General features: G+C 37.2%; 1 protein-coding gene and 1 long non-coding RNA gene across 2 annotated transcripts; one reads left to right on the top strand and one right to left on the bottom strand.

Moving 5' to 3' along the window:
- Window positions 1-1,772: 1,772 nt before the first annotated feature.
- Window positions 1,773-23,373, bottom strand: LOC103510353. Its single transcript, XM_008475006.3, has 13 exons — window positions 23,328-23,373; window positions 23,009-23,259; window positions 22,196-22,285; window positions 21,410-21,466; window positions 20,613-20,827; window positions 14,885-14,993; window positions 14,524-14,673; window positions 8,316-8,372; window positions 7,358-7,572; window positions 7,017-7,085; window positions 6,206-6,359; window positions 4,551-4,809; window positions 1,773-3,948 (listed from the first exon to the last, which is right to left on the bottom strand). Exons 1-13 carry the CDS (start codon window positions 23,371-23,373, stop codon window positions 1,859-1,861), a joined length of 3,762 nt encoding a protein of 1,253 aa, XP_008473228.1. The 3' UTR covers window positions 1,773-1,858.
- LOC113467920 lies at window positions 18,901-19,531 on the top strand. The gene is made up of 2 exons (XR_003391835.1): window positions 18,901-19,057; window positions 19,385-19,531. It is a non-coding gene; the product is annotated as an uncharacterized LOC113467920 (long non-coding RNA).
- Window positions 23,374-24,488: the final 1,115 nt, after the last annotated feature.

Here is a 24,488-nt window from a genome sequence, read left to right as displayed (position 1 = left end):
CTAAAAAAATGAACTACTCTTTTCAGTGAACTAGATCCTCAAGAGTAGCGTAAAGATTCATTGAGCTAAAAAAATGAACTACTCTTTTCAGTGAACTAGATCCTCAAGAGTAGTTCTTTCAAAACTTGTAACTCGCTCTTTAGTTCCCTACCCTATACAATAAACAATAACCATCTGTATGCTGTACGAGACCGAGAGTTTTCTGTCTTTTTCTTTCTACATTTGAGTGAGAGAGATGGCGTTTTTCGTCAAAAATGGCAAATCAAAAATGGATTTTCAGATTGTAAAAAAGAAAATCGTCAAAAAAAATTTCACGAAAGAAAAAGATAATAATAAAAGAATTCAATTGAATCTCTTATTATTATCTTTTTCTTTTCTGTTTTTCACCTGCCTTAGGCCCGGATTCAAAGATCAAATCGGACGATTCCGCGCATGTGCCCTGCGTAGAAAGTATCAGAGAAGAGTTGCGGAGTCAAAGAGCGAGTTGAAAAAAAGAGTAGTTCCTTTTACTGAGTAGCTCAGTTGGGATTCAATCCCAAAGATGAGTCAAAAGTCGCATCTCTAATGCCCACCCCAGGTACCTAACTTTGGTGGAACAGCGTCGAAGTTCAGAAAGAGGAGGAGCCAAATCAGAATGGTAGGGAAACTTTCCCCTACACTGCCTTTGAACGAATAGCATCATAGAGAAAGCTGGAGATCATGCGTAGGAAAATTTCCCCTCTCTTGAATCTGATTTGGACTTCACTTTCTGAACATTTTCACGATGCTGGTAAAGTTAGATACCCTGGGGGGCATTTGGGTGGGGACCTTGCAATTTGACTATCTGAGAAGCTTAAACTTCTAGCAATTTTTTCCCGATTTACTCAGGAAAAACAACATGCTATGTGCCGCGATTACGAGGTGTTAAATTGGGTCAATAAATAATTATCAGGATTTTTATTTCAATAAATTGGTTAAAAAAAAAGGAATAAAATAATAATTATAATAACAACTCTTTAAATAGAATAGTAAAATACAGCGATAGAGATCAAAGGAAAATATTTAAGAATTAGCAAAATATTCACATCATATTAATTTTATCATTTCAATTGCAGATTCATAGGTAATGTTATTTCAGTATTAAGAAAATATTTAAGAATTAGCAAAATATTCACATCATATTAATTTTATCATTTCAATTGCAGATTCATAGGTAATGTTATTTCAGTATTTATCTGAAAGTCTTGAATATTCCCAACATAATCATCATGACAGAGTACTTCATATTCATTCCATTTTTTCGGATGACCTTAAAGTAGAATTCACCAGTTCCCAACGAATCAGTCACTAAAGTTAAGCAACGTTACGCGTGATTAGTATCCAGACGGATGACCATATGGTCAATTGCGTGCTGGCCCCACTCAGGTCGGGTGAGGTCAATCAGTAAATGTGGGTAGGCGGGTAATCTGTCGCAGAATAGAGGGTAAAAACCCTCGTCATTAAAAACCTTGCCAGTTGAAAATCTCAGTGACTATAAACCCCATAAAAAACTCTTCTTTCTGATTCTACATTTAACCGCTAGTTGGAACGACCAGTTCCCGAATCTCCAGTCAAACTTGTACGTTTGTCTACTTTTGACTAACAATATTCTCAATAATCTCTGACAAGTCCTCAGCACCTTCGTCACACTCAAAATCATCCATGTCAAAACTATCATACTCTTTTCGTGTACTCAAACGAGTTGGAATACTACTACAGCCTCTATTAGATGACCTTATCTCAGTGACTATAAACCCCGTAAAAAACTCTTCTTTCTGATTCTACATTTAACCGCTAGTTGGAACGACCAGTTCCCGAATCTCCAAACTTGTACGTTTGTCTACTTTTGACTAACAATATTCTCAATAATCTCCGACAGGTCCTCAGCACCTTCGTCACACTCAAAATCATCTATGTCAAAACTATCATACTCTTTCCGTGTACTCAAACGAGTTGGAATACTACTACAGCCCCTATTAGATGACCTGTGATAAAGACTAACTTCTTGATGACCATCTTTCGTATTATTTGTAGACCTGATGTTACAAAGACCCCTAGATTTACGCGTATGAGGAGAAGAAAGACCCCTTGATATACTCGTATTAGAAGAATGAAGACCCCTAGATATATCCGTATTAGGAGGATAAAGACCCCTAGATACAATACTATTAGAAGCAAGGTTGTTGACCTCCCTAGGGGTACTTACAAGGGGAAGTTTATGCCTCACCAGAGGACTTGAGGTATTCCAATCACTCAGTTTAGAATCGGAAAATTTCTCATAGCTGAAATTCGCCTGGGAAAACTTTGGACTTTGTTCCATTGCGATTGGCGAAGCACAGTTTCCTAGTGTGGTTTCAGTGAAACTCATGCTTTCCAAGCTTTGATTGTGATGTATTCTTTCCTTACTTTGGTTGGGATGTGACTCGAAATCAGCGAAATCCATTGTTTTTGTGTTGAAACTATCCAGCAAGATCAGAGATGGATCGTTTAATTTGTCGAATTTCTTGGGAGAATCGTTCATGTCAGTGATGTCTATTTTGTTTGGGACTACTGAATCGTCAATTGTTACGTTGGAAATTATGGAAATATCACACATTTTTGAAGAATTGGTTGTTTCAGGTTTCTTATTGGGAGAACTATGCTCGATTTCAGAAATGTTTCTTTCCTTTTCAGGGCTGAAATTTATTTTGTTTTCTACCAATGAATCATTGAAATTTATCTTGTTCTCTACCAACGAATCGTCCAATATTACGTAGGAATTGGTAAATATATTGCAAGTATTTGTGTCGCGTTTCGTTCTGGAATTATCGTCCATTTCATTGGTAATGTTCATTCTAGTTTTATTTGAGGCTAAATCGTCAGCTACTACATTAAATATGTCTATTTTAGAGCCGTTTGTCATGCTTATATCTGAGAAAGTGAGATTTCTAATTTTCTCCGAACATTTACTAGATAAATTCTCACTTCGGTCGTTAGTAAGTCCGATGTCTGCTAGTTCATCAAAATCGTCTAATACAGGTTGTTTCTTTACCTTTTTCCGATCCTGTTTGTGTTCTTTGCTCAATATTTTACACGCTGTATTGAACGAGTAGTTCAAAATGTCATCGTCGTCAATTAGATAGACAGATTCGGCTTTATCTTCACCCTTACTAATCTCATCTTCTTTTCTATATTCTCTAGTTTCCTGTAGGACTCTGTCCAATTTCCTAGCGGTTGCTTTGTCTATTGGGAGACTTTCATTCATAGAGGTATCTCCAACAACGTTATCTACGTTTCTATAATCACTAGTTTTCCATAGGTTGTCTGATTTTCCCGCGATTCTGTTGGAGAGACTTCCATTCATGGAGACATCCCCAATAATATTGGATATATCCAGCACATCTCTTTTCATTCTATGTGTGTCGGTGTCTTCAATAATGATCGAATGCATGTCATGTTTAATGTCAATTGCTTCTTTATCTAAATGTTCAATGTCACTTGCTTCTTTATATCTGTTTGATAGACTATTGATCCTATTTGTGTTTATGGATAAAGAGTTCAGTGAGGTATTCAATAGGTTTATCGATTCGTCAATGTCTTCTATGCCATTTGGAGCTGTTTCTGTTTGGAAGTATGTTCGAATGTCCACAGCGCCTTTATTTTCCTTTTTAGATTTATCAGCTCTTTTTTTCGTGTTTTCTGTTTTGGGGTTTTTCTTTCGTGTTTCCTTCTTGGTTTTCTCAGGTTTGGTTCGATTTTCGTTAGTGCTTTTGTCCTTTTCAATATGTTGATGACTCTGTTCACTGGGAAAGTCGGCATTATAATCTGTGTTGATTTCATGCAGAATATCAGTGTCTTTGTTAGTTTTAGCTTTGCCGCGTTTGGTTTTGGGTTTCGGAATTTCGTTGGGATCATTTTCTTTGTTCTTCTTGGTGACTGCCTTCTTCTTGCCTGAAATGCAGAAATAAAGAATAAAGTTAAAATAGTCGTGACGTCAAATATCTAAATACATTCTTTAAACTCGTTGATGGTATGATAGTATTTCTCAAATCGATTTATTTCAGGATCTAGAAATCGTAGGTTCGCCAGCCTAGTTAGCGTGAAAGGTAGCGCGTCCGCGTTGTAAGCGCTAGGTCACGGGTTCAAATCCCGCCCGGGCCGGATTTTAGCTAAGGGTCGTTCTCGGAATGTCTGACATTCTCCTATCCTGTCTCCCCTCTTCACTTTCGGGACGATAAGACCTAAACAGTTACAGTTCCCCTATCAAACCTTACATTACTTTCCTTCCTGTAGGATAAGGAAATTCACCCCATTACATTACTTTCCTTCCTGTAGGATAAGGAAAGTAAAAAAGTCACAGGAAAAAAAAAAAAATAATAATTTAAAACAAAACGGATATTTCCGACCATTTCCCGATTTTGAAAATTTGGACCGATTGCAATACTTTCATTACTAGTATAGCTCCGCTATACTGTAGTAATAGAAAGTAAAAAAAAAAGATAATAATAATAAATAATAATGAGCACATGAATTCTATTACTGTGTCAACTCACCTTTAGCCTTCGTCTCCAAAAACGCGCGCACAACCTCCGGATATTTCGCCTCAAACAACGCCTGGGGTTCCTCCGTGTTCACATCAAACTCGCTCCATTTCACCACATAGCCTTTGATCCCGCGTGTAGTTTTAGCGTTGAGAATCAACTCGGGAGTCAAACTAGAATCGGTGTGAGTCAAATGCCATCGCGTGAGAAGGGGGAGGACTTTCTCCAGGGCGTACGTTGAGTCCCATGCTAGCTTGATGTCAGCTAGTTTCTGTACAAATGAACGTAAACATGTCAATATCAATTACTCACAGTAAAAAAGAGAGTCAAAACAAAGTTTCATGTATCTATTTGATTAAAAAGAAAAAAAAATGGTACCTAATTACTTTGGACTTTTTCTATATTAATAAAACGGGGTCGGCGTTTCTTGTCCGTCCCTTCCAGGCAGCCCTTGGAAACAATTTTTAACTTTTTTTATGACCCCTCTGGTAGGTAGGTACTTATTCCCTCTGGATGGGGCAGGGGTTCCCTAATGTGTTGATAGTGTTTCTGATGATGTTTTTCTTTTTATTCATAAAGGATTAATAAAATACACGTACTATTTTGGACTTCCACCCCAAGAATCACGCCAAGGTAGGAAAATGTAAGGTATAAGTAAGTTCTTTATTCTCTTCTCACTCTTATTCTAAACGCTTTTTCGATCTTGTAATACTATTTTTAATGAGGTTTGATAAAGGGAACTCTAATTGTTAAGGTCTTATCGTACCGAAATTGAACAGAGAAGGAGGATAGGATAGTAGAAAGCCAGCCGTTCTGTTGATAGTGTTTCTGATGATGTTTTTCTTTTTATTCATAAAGGATTAATAAAATACACGTACTATTTTGGACTTCCACCCAATAATAAAAGAATTCAAATTGAATCTCTTATTATTATCTTTTTCTTTTCTGTTTTTCACCTGCCTTAGGCCCGGATTCAAAGATCAAATTGGACGATTCCGCGCATGTGCCCTGCGTAGAAAGTATCAGAGAAGAGTCGGGAGTCAAAGAGCGAGTTGAAAAAGAAGAGTAGTTCCTTTTACTGAGTAGCTCAGTTGGGATTCAATCCCAAAGATGAGTCAAAAGTCGCATCTCTAATGCCCACCCCAGGTACCTAACTTTGGTGGAACAGCGTCAAAGTTCAGAAAGAGGAGGAGCCAAATCAGAATGGTAGGGAAACTTTCCCCTACACTGCCTTTGAACGAATAGCATCGTAGAGAAAGCTGGAAAGCTCAGTTGGGATTCAATCCCAAAGATGAGTCAAAAGTCGCATCTCTAATGCCCACCCCAGGTACCTAACTTTGGTGGAACAGCGTCGAAGTTCAGAAAGAGGAGGAGCCAAATCAGAATGGTAGGGAAACTTTCCCCTACACTGCCTTTGAACGAATAGCATCATAGAGAAAGCTGGAGATCATGCGTAGGAAAATTTCCCCTCTCTTGAATCTGATTTGGACTTCACTTTCTGAACATTTTCACGATGCTGGTAAAGTTAGATACCCTGGGGGGCATTTGGGTGGGGACCTTGCAATTTGACTATCTGAGAACCTTAAACTTCTAGCAATTTTTTCCCGATTTACTCAGGAAAAACAACATACTATGTGTCGCGATTACGAGGTGTTAAATTGGGTCACCAGGAATTGATTCACGTTCGGTTTACTCCACTGGAATTTAACTCGAGGCGCTTCCTTGTGATCGTTCTGCAGGAATTCAGCTAGAAGATCGCGACAGGGGAAGTCTGGATCCTGTAGAGCCTTCGCTCTAATTTGAAGCTCACTTTTCAATTCCCTGTTGAACAGAGGAAAAAGCATAGAATATACGCTTGTTTATCCTGCCAGAATGAGACTGTAAAGCCCGTTTCCTCCCGCAGTTTAAACAAGGTCTGTAAGCGCTAGGCCGCGGGTTCGATTCCTGCCCGGGGCGGATTTTATCCTGATGGGATGATGTTCGTTCTCGGAACGGCTGGCTTTCTCCTATCCTGTCTTCCTTCTCTCTTCGATTTCGTGACGATAAGACCATAGCAGTTGCAGTTCCCTCTGTCAAACCTCTTAAAAAAATAATAATAAAAAAAAAACAAGGTCTTTATATTTCACAGGTAAAGTTTATAAATATGTAAATAAAACCTTGTTTACATTATAAAAAAAAAGAAGAAAAAAAAATATTTGTTGATAAAAGTGTTAGGAGAGGCATTCATAGGGGTGTGTTTTCCTTTCCCTTTTGGAAACTGAAATGGCGTGGCGTCTGTACTAAACCAAAGGAAATAAAAGATGGCACGCCATTGGAATCGGTCCCATTCCGAAAGGAAAACATACCTAGTTACCTAGTTTTACTCATATAAACCAATTCGCGATGGATCATTGAATTGCCAAAGTCAAGTAACGTTGCGCTCGGTTAGTAACCGCATGGGTGACAATCTGGACAATGTAATAAGGTGAGTTAACTTACGGTGAGATGGATTTGTCTTTCTTCACGTCAATATTGTCCATGTGAGTGTTTTGACGCCAGCTTTGTATCCTGCAAATTCAACAAAGCTTTTAATACCACTGTATGCTTGGGTTAACTTACGTGACTTATTTCCGAGTATTTTATACTCCAAACGTTTTTTTTTTTTTTGAGACTACACGTTGAACATGCTGCTATATTAATTAAATAATGACAATATAAGATATGACAAAATAAAGATAAATTCGTAGTAGCTTAACCCATCCTTTAGGGCTTTTTGTGTACGGAGTTAAGAGGAACACAGATGCCACTTAAAAGAAAGCTAGGAAAAAACAATGCCTTACCTGTCCAATATGTCTCCATCATGCACAGACTGAAAGAACTTGAGAGCCGACTCCTTACCGACGCCACTCACACCCTTGTTATAATCACACCCACACAGCAACGATAGCGCTATGAGCTTGTTCCTACCCAGTCCCAAGCGAGATTGTATCTCGTCCATATGATACGTGTCTACACTGCCTCCCCCAGCACAACTCGTGTTGAAATGACGATACACCTGTGTGCAAATAGATACATAGTTAATATGGATAGAGAACGTTATGAGCACGTTCCTACCCCGTCCCAAGCGAGATTGTATCTCATCCATATGATACGTGTCTACACTGCCTCCCCCAGCACAACTAGTGTTGAAATGACGATACACCTGTGTGGAAATAGATAACAGATGAAATTTTAGACTGACATTTCTGACTCCTTTTTCACTCTCTCAAAAGGTTTCATGGAGAGAACTGTGACAACGGAGGTCTTATCATCCCGAAATCGAAGAGAGGATATAACAAAGCATACCGTTCTGAGAACGAACCTTATCCGTTTAGGATAAATTCACCCCAGGCTTTGAAAAGTTTAAATCAGGGTTTATACGCTTTTACCGGAATGAAATTCCATAACTATTCCAGAAAATTTCCATGAGTTTTCCAGAAAATTAGGGGGCGGAGGTACTTGAAAATCAGTAAGATTATCCCTTTATTTAAATAAAATATGCAATATACAGAACGTCAAAGAATATGATGGGGAATGGGCCGCAGGCCGTTTTCCGAAAAACTTGATATTTAATTTGACCATTTTTAATTTTTGACCGGGTGGCAAATTCCATGACTTTTCCAGGTTGTCCTTAAATTTTCACGATCTTCCATGACTTTTTGACCGATTTTCAGATTCCATGACTTTTCCAGGTTTTCCAGTTTTTTCAGGTCGCGTATAAACCCTGTAAATTCAAATAAAAGCTACATTAAAAGTTACCTTGACCGCTCCGTACAGGAAAACATCACTATCTTGGGTCACTACTCCATCCACAAGCTGAAATCAGAAGAGAAAGGAACTTTAAATAATACCACATGAAGTTAGAAGAGGAAGAGATACGTAAGTCTCACATGCAGAGTGATTCCTCTTCTTATTCTTCCGAGTCCACAGCTTCCACCACGTCCTCCATGATTCAAGGAAAAGACGCTCCAACGGGGAGGTTGGAAAAAGATAATCCACCTAAACTCTACATTTTTTTATAGCTAATATTTTTCTGCTTACTCGTATAAATGTCGGTTCGTCTAATATCGTAAATTTTTCCAAATGAAAATTTCTTTTAAATAGGTATAGGTAGTTGGTACCTATTTGGTATTTGTTCACTCAAAATTTCGTTCACTATACGTACAAATCTCCTTGACTAGTCTTCCGCACAACTCTTGCACATTGGCGCTTTAGATAACAACATTACCTACCGACCATTTATTATTATTATTATTATTATTATTACTTGAGATGTTCGTATCTTTAGAATCCTTTTATTTTAATTTATTATGGTGCGTCAACTTTAGAATCCTTATGCTTCTATCTCTTCGGTATATTATAGCAATTTTACTCTGAAAATTTCAAGAAAAGATGGTGCGTCAACTTTAGAATCCTTATGCTTCTATCTCTTCGGTATATTATAGCAATTTTACTCTGAAAATTTCAAGAAAAGATTTTTTTCTTCTCTCTGATAGGCTTGCAAAATGGTACTTGGGCTGTGTTGTTTTTTAAGCGCCGACATAATCCCTGTGATGTATGTATTAACTATGTTTAACTTTACATCTACATTCTACTATTTAGAATTCTAGAACATCGTTTCACAAATCACAATGGTTCTAGTACCTATACATAGAGTAGTCGACTTATTTTTGAGGCTTGGGCTAAACTTCAAAAAGAATTATTATCACAGTATTATAGATCAACGGGCTTGAAACAAACATAACGAAGGGTAGTGTTTGTAGATTCGTATAAGCTTAACCCGACTTTTAGGTCTGATTACCCCTACACCTAAGCTTCAGAGTGGGCCTGAGGTAAGAATAGTATGAAAATTCCAAAACAAATAAAAGTGTCTGAAATCTTTCCACCAGATTTTTTACTATTCGTATTTATATATTGATTAGAAGAAGATTTATTTATTGATCGTAAGAATGTATATTACGTTCGTAATATAGAAAGATCGTAATAATTTATGTATTTTTGTATTATTTGTACAACCGTGGTTTATTTTTTTAGGTTAAACAAACCTTAATGGATTAAATTTATCTTCTATGCCCATTATTACACCTAAGCCTCTCAAGTAACTGCTTTACATCTACATTCTACTATTTAGAATTCTAGAACATCGTTTCACAAATCACAATGGTTCTAGTACCTATACATAGAGTAGTCGACCTATTTTTGAGGCTTGGGCTAAACTTCAAAAAGAATTATTATCACAGTGTTATAGATCAACGGACCTGAAACAAACAAAGATGACCTGTGATAAAGACTAACTTCTTGATGACCATCTTTCGTATTATTTGTAGACCTGATGTTACAAAGACCCCTAGATTTACGCGTATGAGGAGAAGAAAGACCCCTTGATATACTCGTATTAGAAGAATGAAGACCCCTAGATATATCCGTATTAGGAGGATAAAGACCCCTAGATATACTACTATTAGAAGCTAGGTCATTGACCTCCCTAGGATACCTATACATAGAGTAGTCGACCTATTTTTGAGGCTTGGGCTAAACTTCAAAAAGAATTATTATCACAGTGTTATAGATCAACGGACTTGAAACAAACAAAAGGAAGGGTAGTGTTTGTAGATTCGTATAAGCTTAACCCGACTTTTAGGTCTGGTTACCCCTACACATAAGCTTCAGAGTGGGCCTGAGGTAAGACTAGTATGAAAATTCCAAAGCAAATAGAAGTGTCTGAAATCTTTCCACCAGATTTTTTAGTATTCGTATTTATGTATTGATTAGAAGAAGATTTATTTATTGATCGTAATATAGAAAAATCGTAATATTATGTATTTTTGTACAACCGTGGTTAATTTTTTTAGGTTAAACAAACCTTAATGGATTAAATTTATCTTCTGTGCCCATTATTACACCTAAGCCTCCCAAGTAACTGTCGAAGCATTGTGATTTGTCCCACCTAGTTTTACTTCAAAACCTGTGGTCTATTTTTTCTAAAATGTATTAATTAGCCTGAATATCGATCGAGATGCTTTTTGTTAGTATAAAACTATAAAGCGGTGTAGAAATAGAATCAAAGTGTTACCAGGCTGCTAGGTAATTCTGTCCTTCTGTATTTAAAAATCTAATAATATTCGCATACGTTGCGTCCTTCTGAGGTGAAGATAAAGCACGCTCTCCCTTTCCCCATCTTCTCTCTCTCTCTCTTCCTCCTCAGTTCCTTAAATTGTCCACTGTGTTCTATAATTTCATAAGTATTTTCTGTAATAAGACTAATAAGTAATAAGTAAATGGAGATATCTGTACATAACTACATAAACCTTTTTACTTTGAGAAATACTCGTAAGTCCTTTAGGAAAGGGAATCTGAAAAGGAAAAGCCTTAACTGCCCAAATTTACCACACTACCTGTTGGCACTATCAGATGTCCTCACAAAGTCCTCTCAATAAACTGAAGAGCACCTTCATATATTATTATTATTATATGAAATAAATGTATATTACATACAATAAAATGTATAAAACATAAACATAAATATAATTATTATGAAATCACTTAGCGGGAAAAATAAGGGAGAGAGAGAGAGAGACGGCTAGTCGGCGGCCCTATCATCGATCCATGTAGAGAGAGAAAGAAAGAGAGAGGGAAAGAAAGAGAGAGTGAGAGAGAAAGAGGGGTGAGGAGAAAGAAAGGAAACCCCCAATATATTAGATTTGGAAGAGAGAAGGAGAGAGAGGGAGAATGAGAGATAGCCAGAGAAAGGTACCGAGGGGAAGAGAGAGAGAGAGGGATGAGGTGGGTATTTTCAGACTTGTATACTACACACAATACATGTGATTTTTGCCCATCCTCTCTCTCTCCCTTCCTCCCCTCTCTCTCTCTCTCGCGTATTTAATAGCCCAAATTGGTATTGGTATAAGAGTAGGGCCATCGGCTATAATGAACGCCCTATGTCACTGCAACCTGATTAGATCTTTTGTGACTACCCAAATACCCACCTCTCCAAGTTGAAAAGCACTAAGAAACAATCAGTAAATTATTTTAAGCACTATCTCCTTATTCTCACTTCTTAAAATTCTTACTGAGGGTACCGCAGAATCTCATACATATGTACTTCAGTCATGGCAGGTACCCGCACCCTGGTCGATAGCCATAGCATAATTTTCAATTTCGACTTGCGGAGAGTGCAGGCCAATAAAAACTTTCAGGGTTATTAGTTTTTTTTTTCAGTGTGAGCAAAAAATCAAGAGGTGTCTATGTACCTCCTTCATGAGGGCCATCAGGCCATAAATTTCAATTTTTAGGAGTCGTAAACTATATGAACCTTGCCCTGGCTTTTATGATGGTTCCAATCTGAATATACAGGGTGTGTCACAAATTAGAATGGACCTGAATATCTCATAGATACTCGTACATCATTTACATCTTTTGATGGTGTAGCGTGTAGATAACATCTTCGAGCAGCCTAGGACACGTTTCGTTCTTGTTAGAACTCATCAGCTAGACATAGTTCTCAGGTGCTGGGTACTTTGGGAGTAGTGTTTAAACTGACTGATGAAAATTTTGGGGAAGTAGGAGAAGTTGTGCTCCGCAAAGTAACAATCTTGTGAATACCTACCAACTTTTGCGGAATTCGTACACTTTTCCGTCAGAATAGAACAAATATTTGATCATGATAACAAGCTTTTAATGCCTATCAACGCTAAACTGATTATGAAAGGGCTTCGGCGTTTTATTCACCACCATATTTGAGAAATCGTAAGTAAGTATTTACCCCCATCGACAGCAATAGAAACACCATCAATAAAAACGCAAGGCGAGAGCTATGAAATATATTAGGGGTGACATTTTTAACGAGATTTCCAGGTATTCCATTTTCAAACAATGGAGAACAAAATCTATTTGAGACAAAAGATTGGAGCGAGGTTTCAATACCCTTTGACTACTGGAAAGTATACTTAATAGGTGTTGGGAAAAAAATTCACCCAGGCTAATTAGCTTGGAGAGTAGCACGTCTGTCACTTGTGTGTGCTAAGTCGGCCGTGGGTTCCATTCCCAGTTTCCCAGCCGAAGCGAACTTTATCCTAATATTCAAATCCTAAACATCTCGGAACAGCTGGTCTTCTCCTATCCTGTCCTCTTTCCTTAAGTATATTCTATTTCGGGAGGAGGGGAAGAAAGTAGAAGTGGAATGAGAGAGAGGAAACGTGTGTAGCAAATGTGTGTGCTGTGTGTGGAGAGAGGGGGAGAGAAGAGGATGTGGAGGATTGTGTGCAGAAGGATGAGAGGTGGAAGAGGGGAGGGGGAGGAGTAGTAGGAGGGGGGTAGGAGAATGAAAGGGAAGAGGGTCAGAACCTGGTTCGTAATAATTTTAATATTAAAAAAAGAAAACAACAATAAAGTATTATTATTAAAAATCTAATAATATTCGCATACGTTGCGTCCTTCTGAGGTGAAGATAAAGCACGCTCTCCCTTTCCCCATCTTCTCTCTCTCTCTTCCTCCTCAGTTCCTTAAATTGTCCACTGCAATGTGTTCTATAATTCCATAAGTATTTTCTGTAATAAGACTAATAAGTAATAAGTAAATGGAGATATCTGTACATAACTATTATAAACCTTTTTACTTTGAGAAATACTCGTAAGTCCTTTAGGAAAAGGAATCTGAAAAGGAAAAGCCTTAACTGCCCAAATTTACCACACTATTATGAACAAGCTTCGTGTGCGGGTAGGGAAATTATGAACAAGAAATAAATACAATCAGGGAAATTATGAACAAGAAATAAATACAATCAGGGAAATTATGAACAAGAAATAAATACAATCAGGGAAATATTAACTAGAGCTAAATTCAATCCAATGCTCTTACGGGGACTGCCACAAAAAATCCCAGGCAGAGCCTGAAAAATTCCCTCAATATTATTCGAAATTCCCTTATCTGAGCCATGCGCTAGGCCAAGTCCCAGCAAGCAGTACTTAGTGTATCTTTACATTCCTTATTTCATAATTTTCTAAGCCACTACAGCAAGGTACATACTATTCACTACCATCAACTGAGAGAAAGAGGAACCATCACGCAAGGGCACACAGCGCGCTCACTAATTTTCAACGTCTTACCATCAACTGAGAGAAAGAGGAACCATCACGCAAGGGCACACAGCGCGCTCACTAATTTTCAACGTCTATTGTTACACGCATCAAGAGTACCTATTAACATCGCCACGACAGTTAGATACTTAACCTACCATCTAATTGTGTTTAATTAAGTCCAGGGAGAGATTATACCAGCTTAATCTGCAGCAATCTTGTCCACCCAGCATTAATTCCTTTCTCATTAATTAAACGATGTACCAATATACTTGGGAGCATAGTACACAATAAGATAGATACAGTGATTCTCAACCGGGGGTACGCGTACCCCTGTGGGGGTCCGCGAGACAAAAGTAAATTTTGAATTTGGACGGCTTATCAGTGCAGTACAGTCCAAAAACCCCTGTGGGGGTCCGCGAGACAAAAGTAAATTTTGAATTTGGACGGCTTATCAGTGCAGTACAGTCCAAAAAATTGCTGAATTTTGACCTCAAGGTAGGTACTTACTGAAGTACTGAATATTTTCAAAAGTGGTACTGTTTAAAACTCAGTAGTAATGGTACACATCAATCTAGGTATGGGTACCCGGACTACCCGGTACTTATTATGGTGCTAGTGGGGGTTTGTGAGATTAAATCTATTGGTTAGTTTTATAATAAGATCGACCAACAAATTCTGATGATCTAGTGGAAACTTTGTTAAGATTTAACATATAGAATCAGATATTTAAATACGAGTATACATAATTTACTTCAGTAGTTTATAATGATAGTCTCAGAAAATTTCCTTTATGTGTTCCAATTTGTTGAAAAAAAGGTTCGAAATTGCACTTTTTTGGTGACGTGTGTTACCAAACGTCATGATTTTCGGAAGGTATTTGGCTAACGAACGAAATCCATTCGGTTCTTGACTGTAGATACAACGAAGGCTTCTCGTAACCCAGCACTGGTTTCTAGTCTCATAATCCAGGGTTCGGATTCATTAGTTCGACTGTCACTTTCAGTGATGCTCAAATGTTCATCATCTTCAGTAGAATACATCTATGGATAGAATCTGGTAGAATACTAACTTTTACAAGTACTATGGTCAACAAATCATATACATACCCACCACAGTAAGATCTTCCCTGAGTGCCATCTACATCTCTCTACCAACCTAAGGTACCTCTCTCCTAACCAATAAAAAGAAATGGAATGAATAAATAAACATTTCTTATTATCATTTTGGGTTATGGGAAGAACCACTTTTTACCCTGGATCCTTGGATCTTGGGATCTTCTTTGATTATGAGATATTTGATCTGATTAGAAATTTTTGATTTGAAATGAGACAAGATGGATATCGAATTTTTGATTACTGATCTTCCAATCTTTTCTTCGAAATCGATTATAAGTTTCCTTCTATATCAACGTTGGTTTGTTTCTATCTTTATGAGATTTGGAAATAGAAACCTACTATATCATTCCAAGTTTCCATCCCTTGTTCCTAATATTGAAATGATTGGTAGGTAGGTGTATTCGATAGTTTTGATCAGAATAATCATATAAAAATATTAAAATAGGTACTTATATACATTAGAGAAAACTCATCTAAAATACCCATTATGGATACCAACATAGGTGATTTGGTTTCAATTCCTAGGGCGCAATCACATATTATTATTATACTTCTAGCACGTGGTTATAGTCAAATGATGGTAACTAAACCTAAAGTATAGGCGTACAATAATATAGAACCTCCCTAAGACTATATAACCTTCTGGGAGGAATTTAAAGGTCGTTTATTCTCCAAAATTCAATCAATATCTGCCTGAACGCCTCAGAAGAAGACTCCAGAATCCCATCAGGGGTTATGCCATCCTATTGCATCAAGGCTTCAGGTTTAGGCTGTATAAAAAGTACTTAAAATCCGTCTCTTGTAGAGCACTCGTAAAATAATTCCTCTAAAGAGACACAGGACTATTGGTAGAGGAGAAGCCTACATGGTATTTTATGTAAAAATATTAATGTCGTAAAAATAATGTGGGCTTTTTTTATGTCCATAATTCCGTACTTAAATTGGGTTGTTTTTCATGTACCTACGCAGTCTAAAAATGCTATCAAATAAGAGCTCTGTGAACCTAATACTTGGGGAAGGGGTATTTGGACAAACTCAGTCTGTCCAAAAACAAAACTCTGCTCCCAAAGTTGTGACTTTGCCGAGAAATGAGTAGCTCATCCCTAAAGGATATTTAGCTAAAATATTTATGACCACCCTGTATACAGGTGTGCTCTCTGTGTTATGATATTCAACACATCAATTAGGTCTGTTAAACGTTAAAGAGTGAAAATTAATCTGTTATGAGAACTTATGCTAGCAATCATTGAATTATCATTAGATATTCGTACACACGTATGTAACTAGCTTTAATTATTATGAAATTTTTGGACCCGGCCGGCCTTTGTCAATCCAACGGAACGGCCATAGACATTGGGTTCAAGTTTGACAACTAGGGTTGACTCTTTCTCTCCCACGGGTCAGCTAGATCCTAGGAGAATCTGCTTAGGACATTTTTAAGCAAAGGTCAAGTAAATATGCCTTTAATACGGGTAGGGGTTTATGTAGGAGAATTTAATAATGAAAAATACTGAGGAAGGGGAAAAGGGGGAGGGGGAAAGGAGAGGAGGGGGAAAGAAGGGGAAGAGGAAGTTCAAAGGAAAAACTGCTGAGAAGTGTAGCTCCCTCATCATGTGAGATTGATTAGTTCCTTAGTCCCAATTTAATTTAATTAAGGAAACACAAATTAATCAAGAGTTAATAATAGAGTTTTCGATTGGTTCCAGGATCCAAGGGTATTAACCATTAACCTCAACAGACTTTCAGATCTCATTATTATTTTCATATGTGATTTCAGAAAAAAAAAGTAAGAAAAAATAAATAGTAATAATTCTGATGGATGCATTTCTGTTAGTAGGAAGGATACAGGATCTATCCTGGGTTGGAGTATTTTATTTTGTACCTTTCGTACTTACCTAGTTCTTTCTCTTGTAAAGTCAAAGTAGTGTTTAGTCGATCGATATCACCACCTGGAACCCTTATAAAGTGGGTAAAATCAAAGGATTTTACCATAGGTGGTGTGAAAAATAAGTTCATAGTGTGGACGTGTGTTAGCCTGTGTCGATCGTAGGTAGAAATGTTCTTTATTCCAAGTCGATCGACACCGCCTCTTGATAATGTGGACTCTGCGCTGGTGCTGTTAGAGCTTTAAGGATCACCTCAGTTATCAGTGAACTCTGGATTTTGTCGCACCCTATTCATTCCGTCGAGGTACCTGTCCTCTCTACTCCTATCTCTAAACCACCTCTATACCTACTCCTATGTCTCTAAACATAATACATTTAATTAAAACTACATCAAACATCTAATATTACAATTCTCCTCCAGTTCCTCAGACCAGCTAGCAGATAGGTTAGGTGCTCAGTGCTCAGATACCAAATCCCCCCTCTCTTACCTGAGTGTATCTCCGATATGAAATACCTGAATCTTCTATCTAATTTGGAGGGGGAGTAGCTCATTGAGTGCCAGTGAACTCAGTGGCGGAAAGAGTAGTTATTGGTTACTACTCCGATATGAAATACCTGAATCTTCTATCTAATTTGGAGGGGGAGTAGCTCATTGAGTGCCAGTGAACTCAGTGGCGGAAAGAGTAGCTATTGGTTAGTTTTATAATAAGATCGACCAACAAATTCTGATGATCTAGTGGAAACTTTGTTAAGATTTAACATATAGAATCAGATACTCGTATGTAAATACGAGTATAGGTACATAATTTACTTCAGTAATTTAGAATGATAGTCTCAGAAAATTTCCTTTATGTGTTCAAATTTGTTTAAAAAAAGCTTCGAAATTGCACATCCCTCCTGCTGTTCAATTTGTGTTTCTATTTTCATTTTCTTCTCCTTCCCCTCTCCTTTTTACTTTCTTTCTTCTCCTTCTCCCCCTCATACCTTGTTCTTTTTCATTCTCTCTCCTCTTTCTTTCTCTCCCTCTCTTTCTCATTTGTTTAATGTTGACCGGACAAAAGAGTCAGAAAAAAAGAACGTAATTAACCTAATTTATTCTAGGTACCTTAATTTCAGTGGTCAACAAAAAAGAACTTTTTTTGTAACAGAGACTGTGTAGGCTCTATCTTATGGGTTTTTTCTGCTGATTTCAAATCTGCTTTCAGTTTTTTTTTTCCTGTACGCAGATATATTGTGTCATTTATTGATTGAACGATGAGAGTTCTAAGCTTTACAGATTGAAAATTTTGCAAAACCAAATTCGCTCTTTCCATTAGAATTTAGAAGTGACGAAAAAACGGGACGAGTCACATAAATGTATGAGGTTTCGATTGTTCACACCTATTGGTCAAATCAATTGGGAGTTCAGACATCTCCACTAATTCAAATCAAGAACCACACTCACTGATTCGCTAAAACCTAGCGGACCAAAAGACACGTTCTATAATTTTCATGTTTGCTCTCCCTTTTCTCTTCTCTCCCTTTTTTCCTCCCTTCTTCCCTCATATTCACTTGAATCTCCCTCCTTGATCCCTTCTCTTTCATTCCTTCCATGACTCTCTATCTATAATTTTTTTCCCTACTTGATCTTTCTTCATGCTAACTTGAATCATAATTTCATTTGAGGAAGAGGGAGGTAATATTTACCCAAGCAAAATTACTCGTGTATGAGTGTGTCTATTTCTCCTTCATCCCTCCCTAATTCCCTTTGTCTTTATATTCTCTTCTTTCCCGTTTCAACCTCCTGCTTCCTAATTTCTAAATACCTCCCAAAACACCTGTATACGAGTAAAATGTTTGAAGAATAGAAGGAAGAATTTTTGGTGCTACAAATGGTGAAAATGGTTTTACTAGTGGAGCTATCGATATTTTCAATATTTTATTGTACGTTATGTATGGCTGCTGCTGCTGCTACTACTTGTTATTAGTGGATAATATATGTCGAAACTCCCAATATTCTATTGTACTGTACGTTATGTATTGTTGCTATATTCCGGTGAATGGAATCCTCTCGAAGAATCCCCTAGAATGAGTAGTTTCGAATATGTTATGTTTGGGAAAATCTATAGGATAGATGGGGATGACTTTACAAAGGAAGTGGCCAAGAACAAATTAGCAGCATATGTTTCATTTGGGGGTTTACTGATGAGGTTACAAGGGGATCCTAACAACTTGCATGGGTTTGAAGTTGATCAGCCATTGTATTTGTTAATGAAGAAACTTGCTTTTTAAGTTCCAAAAAAACATCTTATGTGTAATAAAACAAAACAAGGGTTTTGAAACAAAACCTCTCTGGTCTTGAGTTTCTCAGTGCCCAATATTCACTCTTGTATAGAAATACAATAGAATCATTAAAATAACCTTGGGTCCTTTGATTTCAATAGGTTAAAAAATGTATCTAATCTGAATGTTTTTGTTAAAAACTGTTGGGTAACAATCTTTTCTCAATATGTTTCATTTGGGGGTTTACTGATGAGGTTACAAGGGGATCCTAACAACTTGCATGGGTTTGAAGTTGATCAGCCATTGTATTTGCTAATGAAGAAACTTGCTTTTTAAGTTCCAAAAAAATATCTCATGTGTATTATAACAAAACAAGGGTTTTGAAACAAAACCTCTCTGGTCTTGAGTTTCTCAGTGCCCAATATTCACACTTGTATAGAAATGCAATAGAATCATTAAAATAACCTTGGGTCCTTTGATTTCAATAGGTTAAAAAAATGTATCTAATCTGAATTTTTTTGTTAAAATCTGTTGGGTAACAATCTTTTCTCATAATAAAACAATGCCCAAGTTTTTACAGCAACACTGGGTAGTAGTATCATTCTGGAAGTTTTTTTTTTTCATATTATTACCATCCAATTTAACATATTGCATCTTCTGTCTTTTTAATGTTTTAATTTTTTCTAATGTTATGACTTATGACAGTACTATTTTGTTTTGTTATCCAGACAAAACAAGGGTTTTGAAACAAAACCTCTCTGGTCTTGAGTTTCTCAGTGCCCAATATTCACACTTGTATAGAAATGCAATAGAATCGTTAAAATAACCTTGGTTGACTTAGGTCCTTTGATTTCATCAATAGGTTAAAAAATGTATCTAATCTGAATGTTTTTGTTAAAATCTGTTGGGTATCAATCTTTTCTCATAATAAAACAATGCCCAAGTTTTTACAGCAACACTAGGTAGTAGTATCATTCTGGAAGTTTTTTTTTTTTTTTCAAATTATTACCATCCAATTTAACATATTGCATCTTCTTTCTTTTTAATGTTTTAATTTTTTCTAATGTTATGACTCATGACTTCATGACAGTACTATTTTGTTTTGTTATCCAGACACCTTTGTTTTAAAAAAGGAGAGACAAAAGTTCTGAGTTAAAGTATTTTTTTCATAACCTCCCTGATCAAAATTTCTCTCAGGCATACCTAATACCTAATATAAAGTAAGCACTACAGATTAGACAAAGGAATACACTGATTACCAATGCTCAACCATACTGAATTTGTTTAGTTGTTGATTGTTGGCATAATCCAATTTTATCTTTGGGTCTGGTCCATCTGCAATGTACCCATAGTAAAACCCTTTCTTATTTGTACATAAACATTACATATATTTATACCTATGAAGGTTTCATATCCCCAAATTGAAAGATGAATACAAAAATAAATGCCAACCCATTCTAATTTTGTATAAAATACTACATTTTTTGTTTTTATTGTTAGTGGCATCAGAAGAAAAAAATGCTCTATCTCAGATTGAAAATCAGCCCTATTTTTATATTTATCAAAATGAAAATTTTCTCTTTGTTTTCTTGATCATCCTATCGTACTCAAGGGATCAACATAAGTTAGAATCAGCAACAAAATAATTTTTTTGTTAGATATTTCTAGTCTTGGGCATTATAGGGTTAAGAAATCTAGGAAAAAACAATGCCTTACCTGTCCAATATGTCTCCATCATGCAGAGACTGAAAGAACTTGAGAGCCGACTCCTTACCGACGCCACTCACACCCTTGTTATAATCACACCCACACAGTAACGATAATGCTATGAGCTTGTTCCTACCCAGTCCCAAGCGAGATTGTATCTCATCCATATGATACGTGTCTACACTGCCTCCCCCAGCACAACTCGTGTTGAAATGACGATACACCTGTGTGCAAATAGATACATAAGTTAATATGAATAGAGAACGTTATGAGCACGTTCCTACCCAGTCCCAAGCGAGATTGTATCTTGTCCATACGATACGTGTCTACACTGCCACCCCCAGCCCAACTAGTGTTGAAATGACGATACACCTGTGTGCAAATAGATACATACATCAGTTAATATGAATAGAGAACGTTATGAGCACGTTCCTACCCAGTCCCAAGCGAGATCGTATCTCATCCATATGATACGTGTCTACACTGCCTCCCCCAGCACAACTCGTGTTGAAATGACGATACACCTGTGTGGAAACAGATATCAGTTAATGAGTTAAATATTAATTCGATTATGAGTTTGAATCCCGCCCGGGTGGCTTTCGTCCCAAACAGACAAGGTTTAAGGTTCGTTCTTGGAACGGTTGGCTTTTGCTTATCCTGTCTTCCTTCTCTCTTTGCTTTCGGAAAAAATAAGACCTTGACAGTTACAGTTTCCAATATAAAACCTCTTGAATAATATTAATGAGAACCTCCTACATACATTGGTTCATACCAAGAAAAGTTCGAATAAAAGCTACAAAAGTTACCTTGACTGCTCCGTAGAGGAAAACGTCACTATCTTGGGTCACTACTCCATCCACAAGCTGAAATCAGAAGAGAAAGGAACTTTGAATAATAAACGTACAAAATAGCTTGTTTCAAGAAAAACGGCCAAAAAAAACTACCTACTTCAATGTTGAATTTTCAAACTCCCGCTCTTTGAAATGTAAACGGTTCTTTTTTCAAAACACCTCATTTCTCTTTGGTATGCGCATTGCAGATTGCAGAACTTCCATTTTTTTCTAACAAAAAGTGCAAAATCTCTCCAATAACTAGTCATTCATCGTAGCTTGCTTATTAAACATCTATTTATTTTGTAGATCGTTACTGAAATTAGAACTATTTCCTTTCTGGTTTCCAACCTAATTTACCCCAAAAGAACAATGTTACACTTTTACACATACGAAAAAGATTTATAAGAAATAAATGGTTTTCTTACATTCTACTATTTACTATAAGCAGAAACCTAATAAATATGTTGTTGATGTTTATTTTTCATTTGTCTGCAGTTTTAAAAACTCTCTAGAACTAGAAACCCTAGATACATAATCTGGGTGATACAAGTTATATCATTCATTAGAAGCACACTCAACAACCAAATATGAAACATCTATTTATTTTGTAGATCGTTACTGAAATTAGAACTATTTCCTTTCTGGTTTCCAACCTAATTTACCCCAAAAGAAAAAAAAAAAAAAAAAAATGGAGCATGGACATACATTTTTTATGGAGCATACAAGGTGGTAAGAAAGAAATGTTAATTACTAACTTACCCCAGCTTGATTGAGAAGAGCACAATATGCCTCCGCTTCTCCATCCCCCTGAATACATTTGAGTCCCATTGCAGTAAGCAAAGCTGCACACTGGAAAAAAAAAATATTTTAAAAGACCAAGAAGTGGAAATAAGAACTCATGGTTTTCAACAGGTGGAAAAAAAGAACCTTAAAAATCCCTTCTGAATTGTTTTGGAGTGTGTGTACCAAAATAAGTCAAAAATAACAAAAATATTTTCAATGGAATAAGTCAAGAACTTGGTCCACCAAAAATAAAATATTCACACCTGCCTTGAGAATCTTGGTAGCTCTGTGGTTCACTGCTTTCCCTTCTGAATTGTTTTGGAGTGTGTGTACCAAAATAAGTCAAAAATAACAAAAATATTTTCAATGGAATAAGTCAAGAACTTGGTCCACTAAAAATAAAATATTCACACCTGCCTTGAGAATCTTGGTAGCTCTGTGGTTCACTGCTTTCTTGGTATGTAAGAGAGTGTGAGTTCAACTCCCAACACTTTAAAGACCATTTGCTCATTAGCTTTTGGTGTTAATCAGGCCTATTGGGACCCCGTAGAGGCCCCAGCCGAGGTATGGAATTTTATCCTCAATATAATTTGAGAATTCGACCACAATAATAGTATTAGCCTACTGCTGGAGTAAAGGGACATTTCAGTCCTATGCGAGCAGTATAAATAAGCACTATTATTATTATTATTACACCAAGTTGAGAAAGTAAAAACTAGTTCATCCAAGAGAGCTCCTAAAAAGGGTGGGGTACCGTTTTGCCCCGTGTTCCCGGACCTACCTTGTCACCAGCATTAGTTTACTCGGCACGGACTTGAATATCTCGATGGTCCGATCATGCACGGCCATGATTTCGTTTCGGAGACGGTTCTGAGCCTCTTGCGAGAGCTGCCGGAACCGGGTCACCTTGGTCTGGCCGTCTTCCGTGGTCCTGGGCGAGAACAGGATCTTGTAGATATCGAATAGTTCCGCGGGGTCGTGTGGGTCCTTGGCAATGTACCGCTGCCCAATGGCGATCGAGAAGAGACGGTAGTCTTTCTCTGTGGAAACCAATATTATTAATCGTATGAACATTCCCGGACCTACCTTGTCACCAGCATTAGTTTACTCGGCACGGACTTGAATATCTCGATGGTCCGATCATGCACGGCCATGATTTCGGTTCGGAGACGGTTCTGAGCCTCTTGTGAGAGCTGCCGGAACCGGGTCACCTTGATCTGGCCGTCTCCCGTGGTCCTCCCCCCTCTACCTATACTGCGAACTGTCTGTTAGGTAAAATTGAACCTAATTTAACACTGATTTATTTTCTTGTTCACAGGTATGAGTCATTATATTCCCAATACAGGGGTCGAACCGAGTACCTTCTGGCTGTAATTCCAACGAGCTTTACTGTGAGTCGTGAACAAAATGCTTCATATAATAATTCTGGTTCCTTGTTGGAAATTTACTAAGAATAAGGGCTCTATGGGGCCCTCAAAATTAGTCATGCACACGAAAACATCACTAAAAAAAAGCGTTTTGGGGCCCCCAAAATTATCAATCGCAAAAAAAAAACACAAAAAAAAAAAAAAAAAAAAAAAAAAAAAAAAACAAAACAAAAACAAAAAAAAAATCAGTGATCGAGTGCCACAAGTTAGGGTGGAAAAACTCCATTATTTCAGTATTGAGTACAAAATCTAATGAGCAAACGTCCTTCATGTTTTGAACATTTTTCTGCTAGCAAATAAAGCAATAAATCCAAGTAGTGATAGACTGAAGGAAATGAAATGAAGATTCGTCGGGGTCAAATAAAATGTGGGTAGATCAATTTGTGTCCCTTAATGATTATTGTCAGCATTTTTCGTCGTCTGCTTAAAATGTCAGCGTTTTGTCTTCTTCTTCTTCTTCTTCTCCTTCTGCTTTCTGTTTCTTCTTTTTCTCTTTCTGCTTCTTCTTCTTTTTTTTCTCCTCCTCCTTCTTCTTCTACTTTTGCTTCTTCATCATCATTTCGGTTGCCATTTCGACATCCTAATCGTAATGGCTCCGTTGGTAATGTCGTCACATTAGAGACTTGATTTGCTGCTGATGCTGATTACTTATGTTGATGCTGATTGCTGACGTTGATGTCAGTTAATTTTCTGGATACAATAAATGTTCGCCCATCACTCTTAATATAAACTGTTCACTCCCACTCTCCTTCTGGGCGTCCTTGGATTCCGTGGCTTTTTTTTTCTCCTTCCTCCCCCTAGATTCGGCCTCTCCCTCCATTTGTTCTCTCTTTTCTCCATCT

This window comes from Diaphorina citri, unplaced genomic scaffold (assembly GCF_000475195.1).
Source record: "Diaphorina citri unplaced genomic scaffold, Diaci psyllid genome assembly version 1.1 scaffold588, whole genome shotgun sequence".
Lineage (NCBI taxonomy): Eukaryota > Metazoa > Arthropoda > Insecta > Hemiptera > Psyllidae > Diaphorina > Diaphorina citri.
Note: the sequence above shows the minus strand (reverse complement) of the source record. Positions and strands in the feature narration are given on the sequence as shown.

Excerpts from the sequence above, each read along its gene's own strand:
- LOC103510353 (XM_008475006.3), bottom strand. The coding sequence starts at position 23,373 with ATGGCCGTGCATGATCGGACCATCGAGATATTCAAGTCCGTGCCGA. Across the intron at positions 23,260-23,327 it reads GATATTCAAGTCCGTGCCGA|AGAAAGACTACCGTCTCTTC; the intron begins GTAAACTAATGC and ends TGGTTTCCACAG. Across the intron at positions 7,573-8,315 it reads TCCTGTACGGAGCGGTCAAG|GTGTATCGTCATTTCAACAC; the intron begins GTAACTTTTAAT and ends ATTTGCACACAG.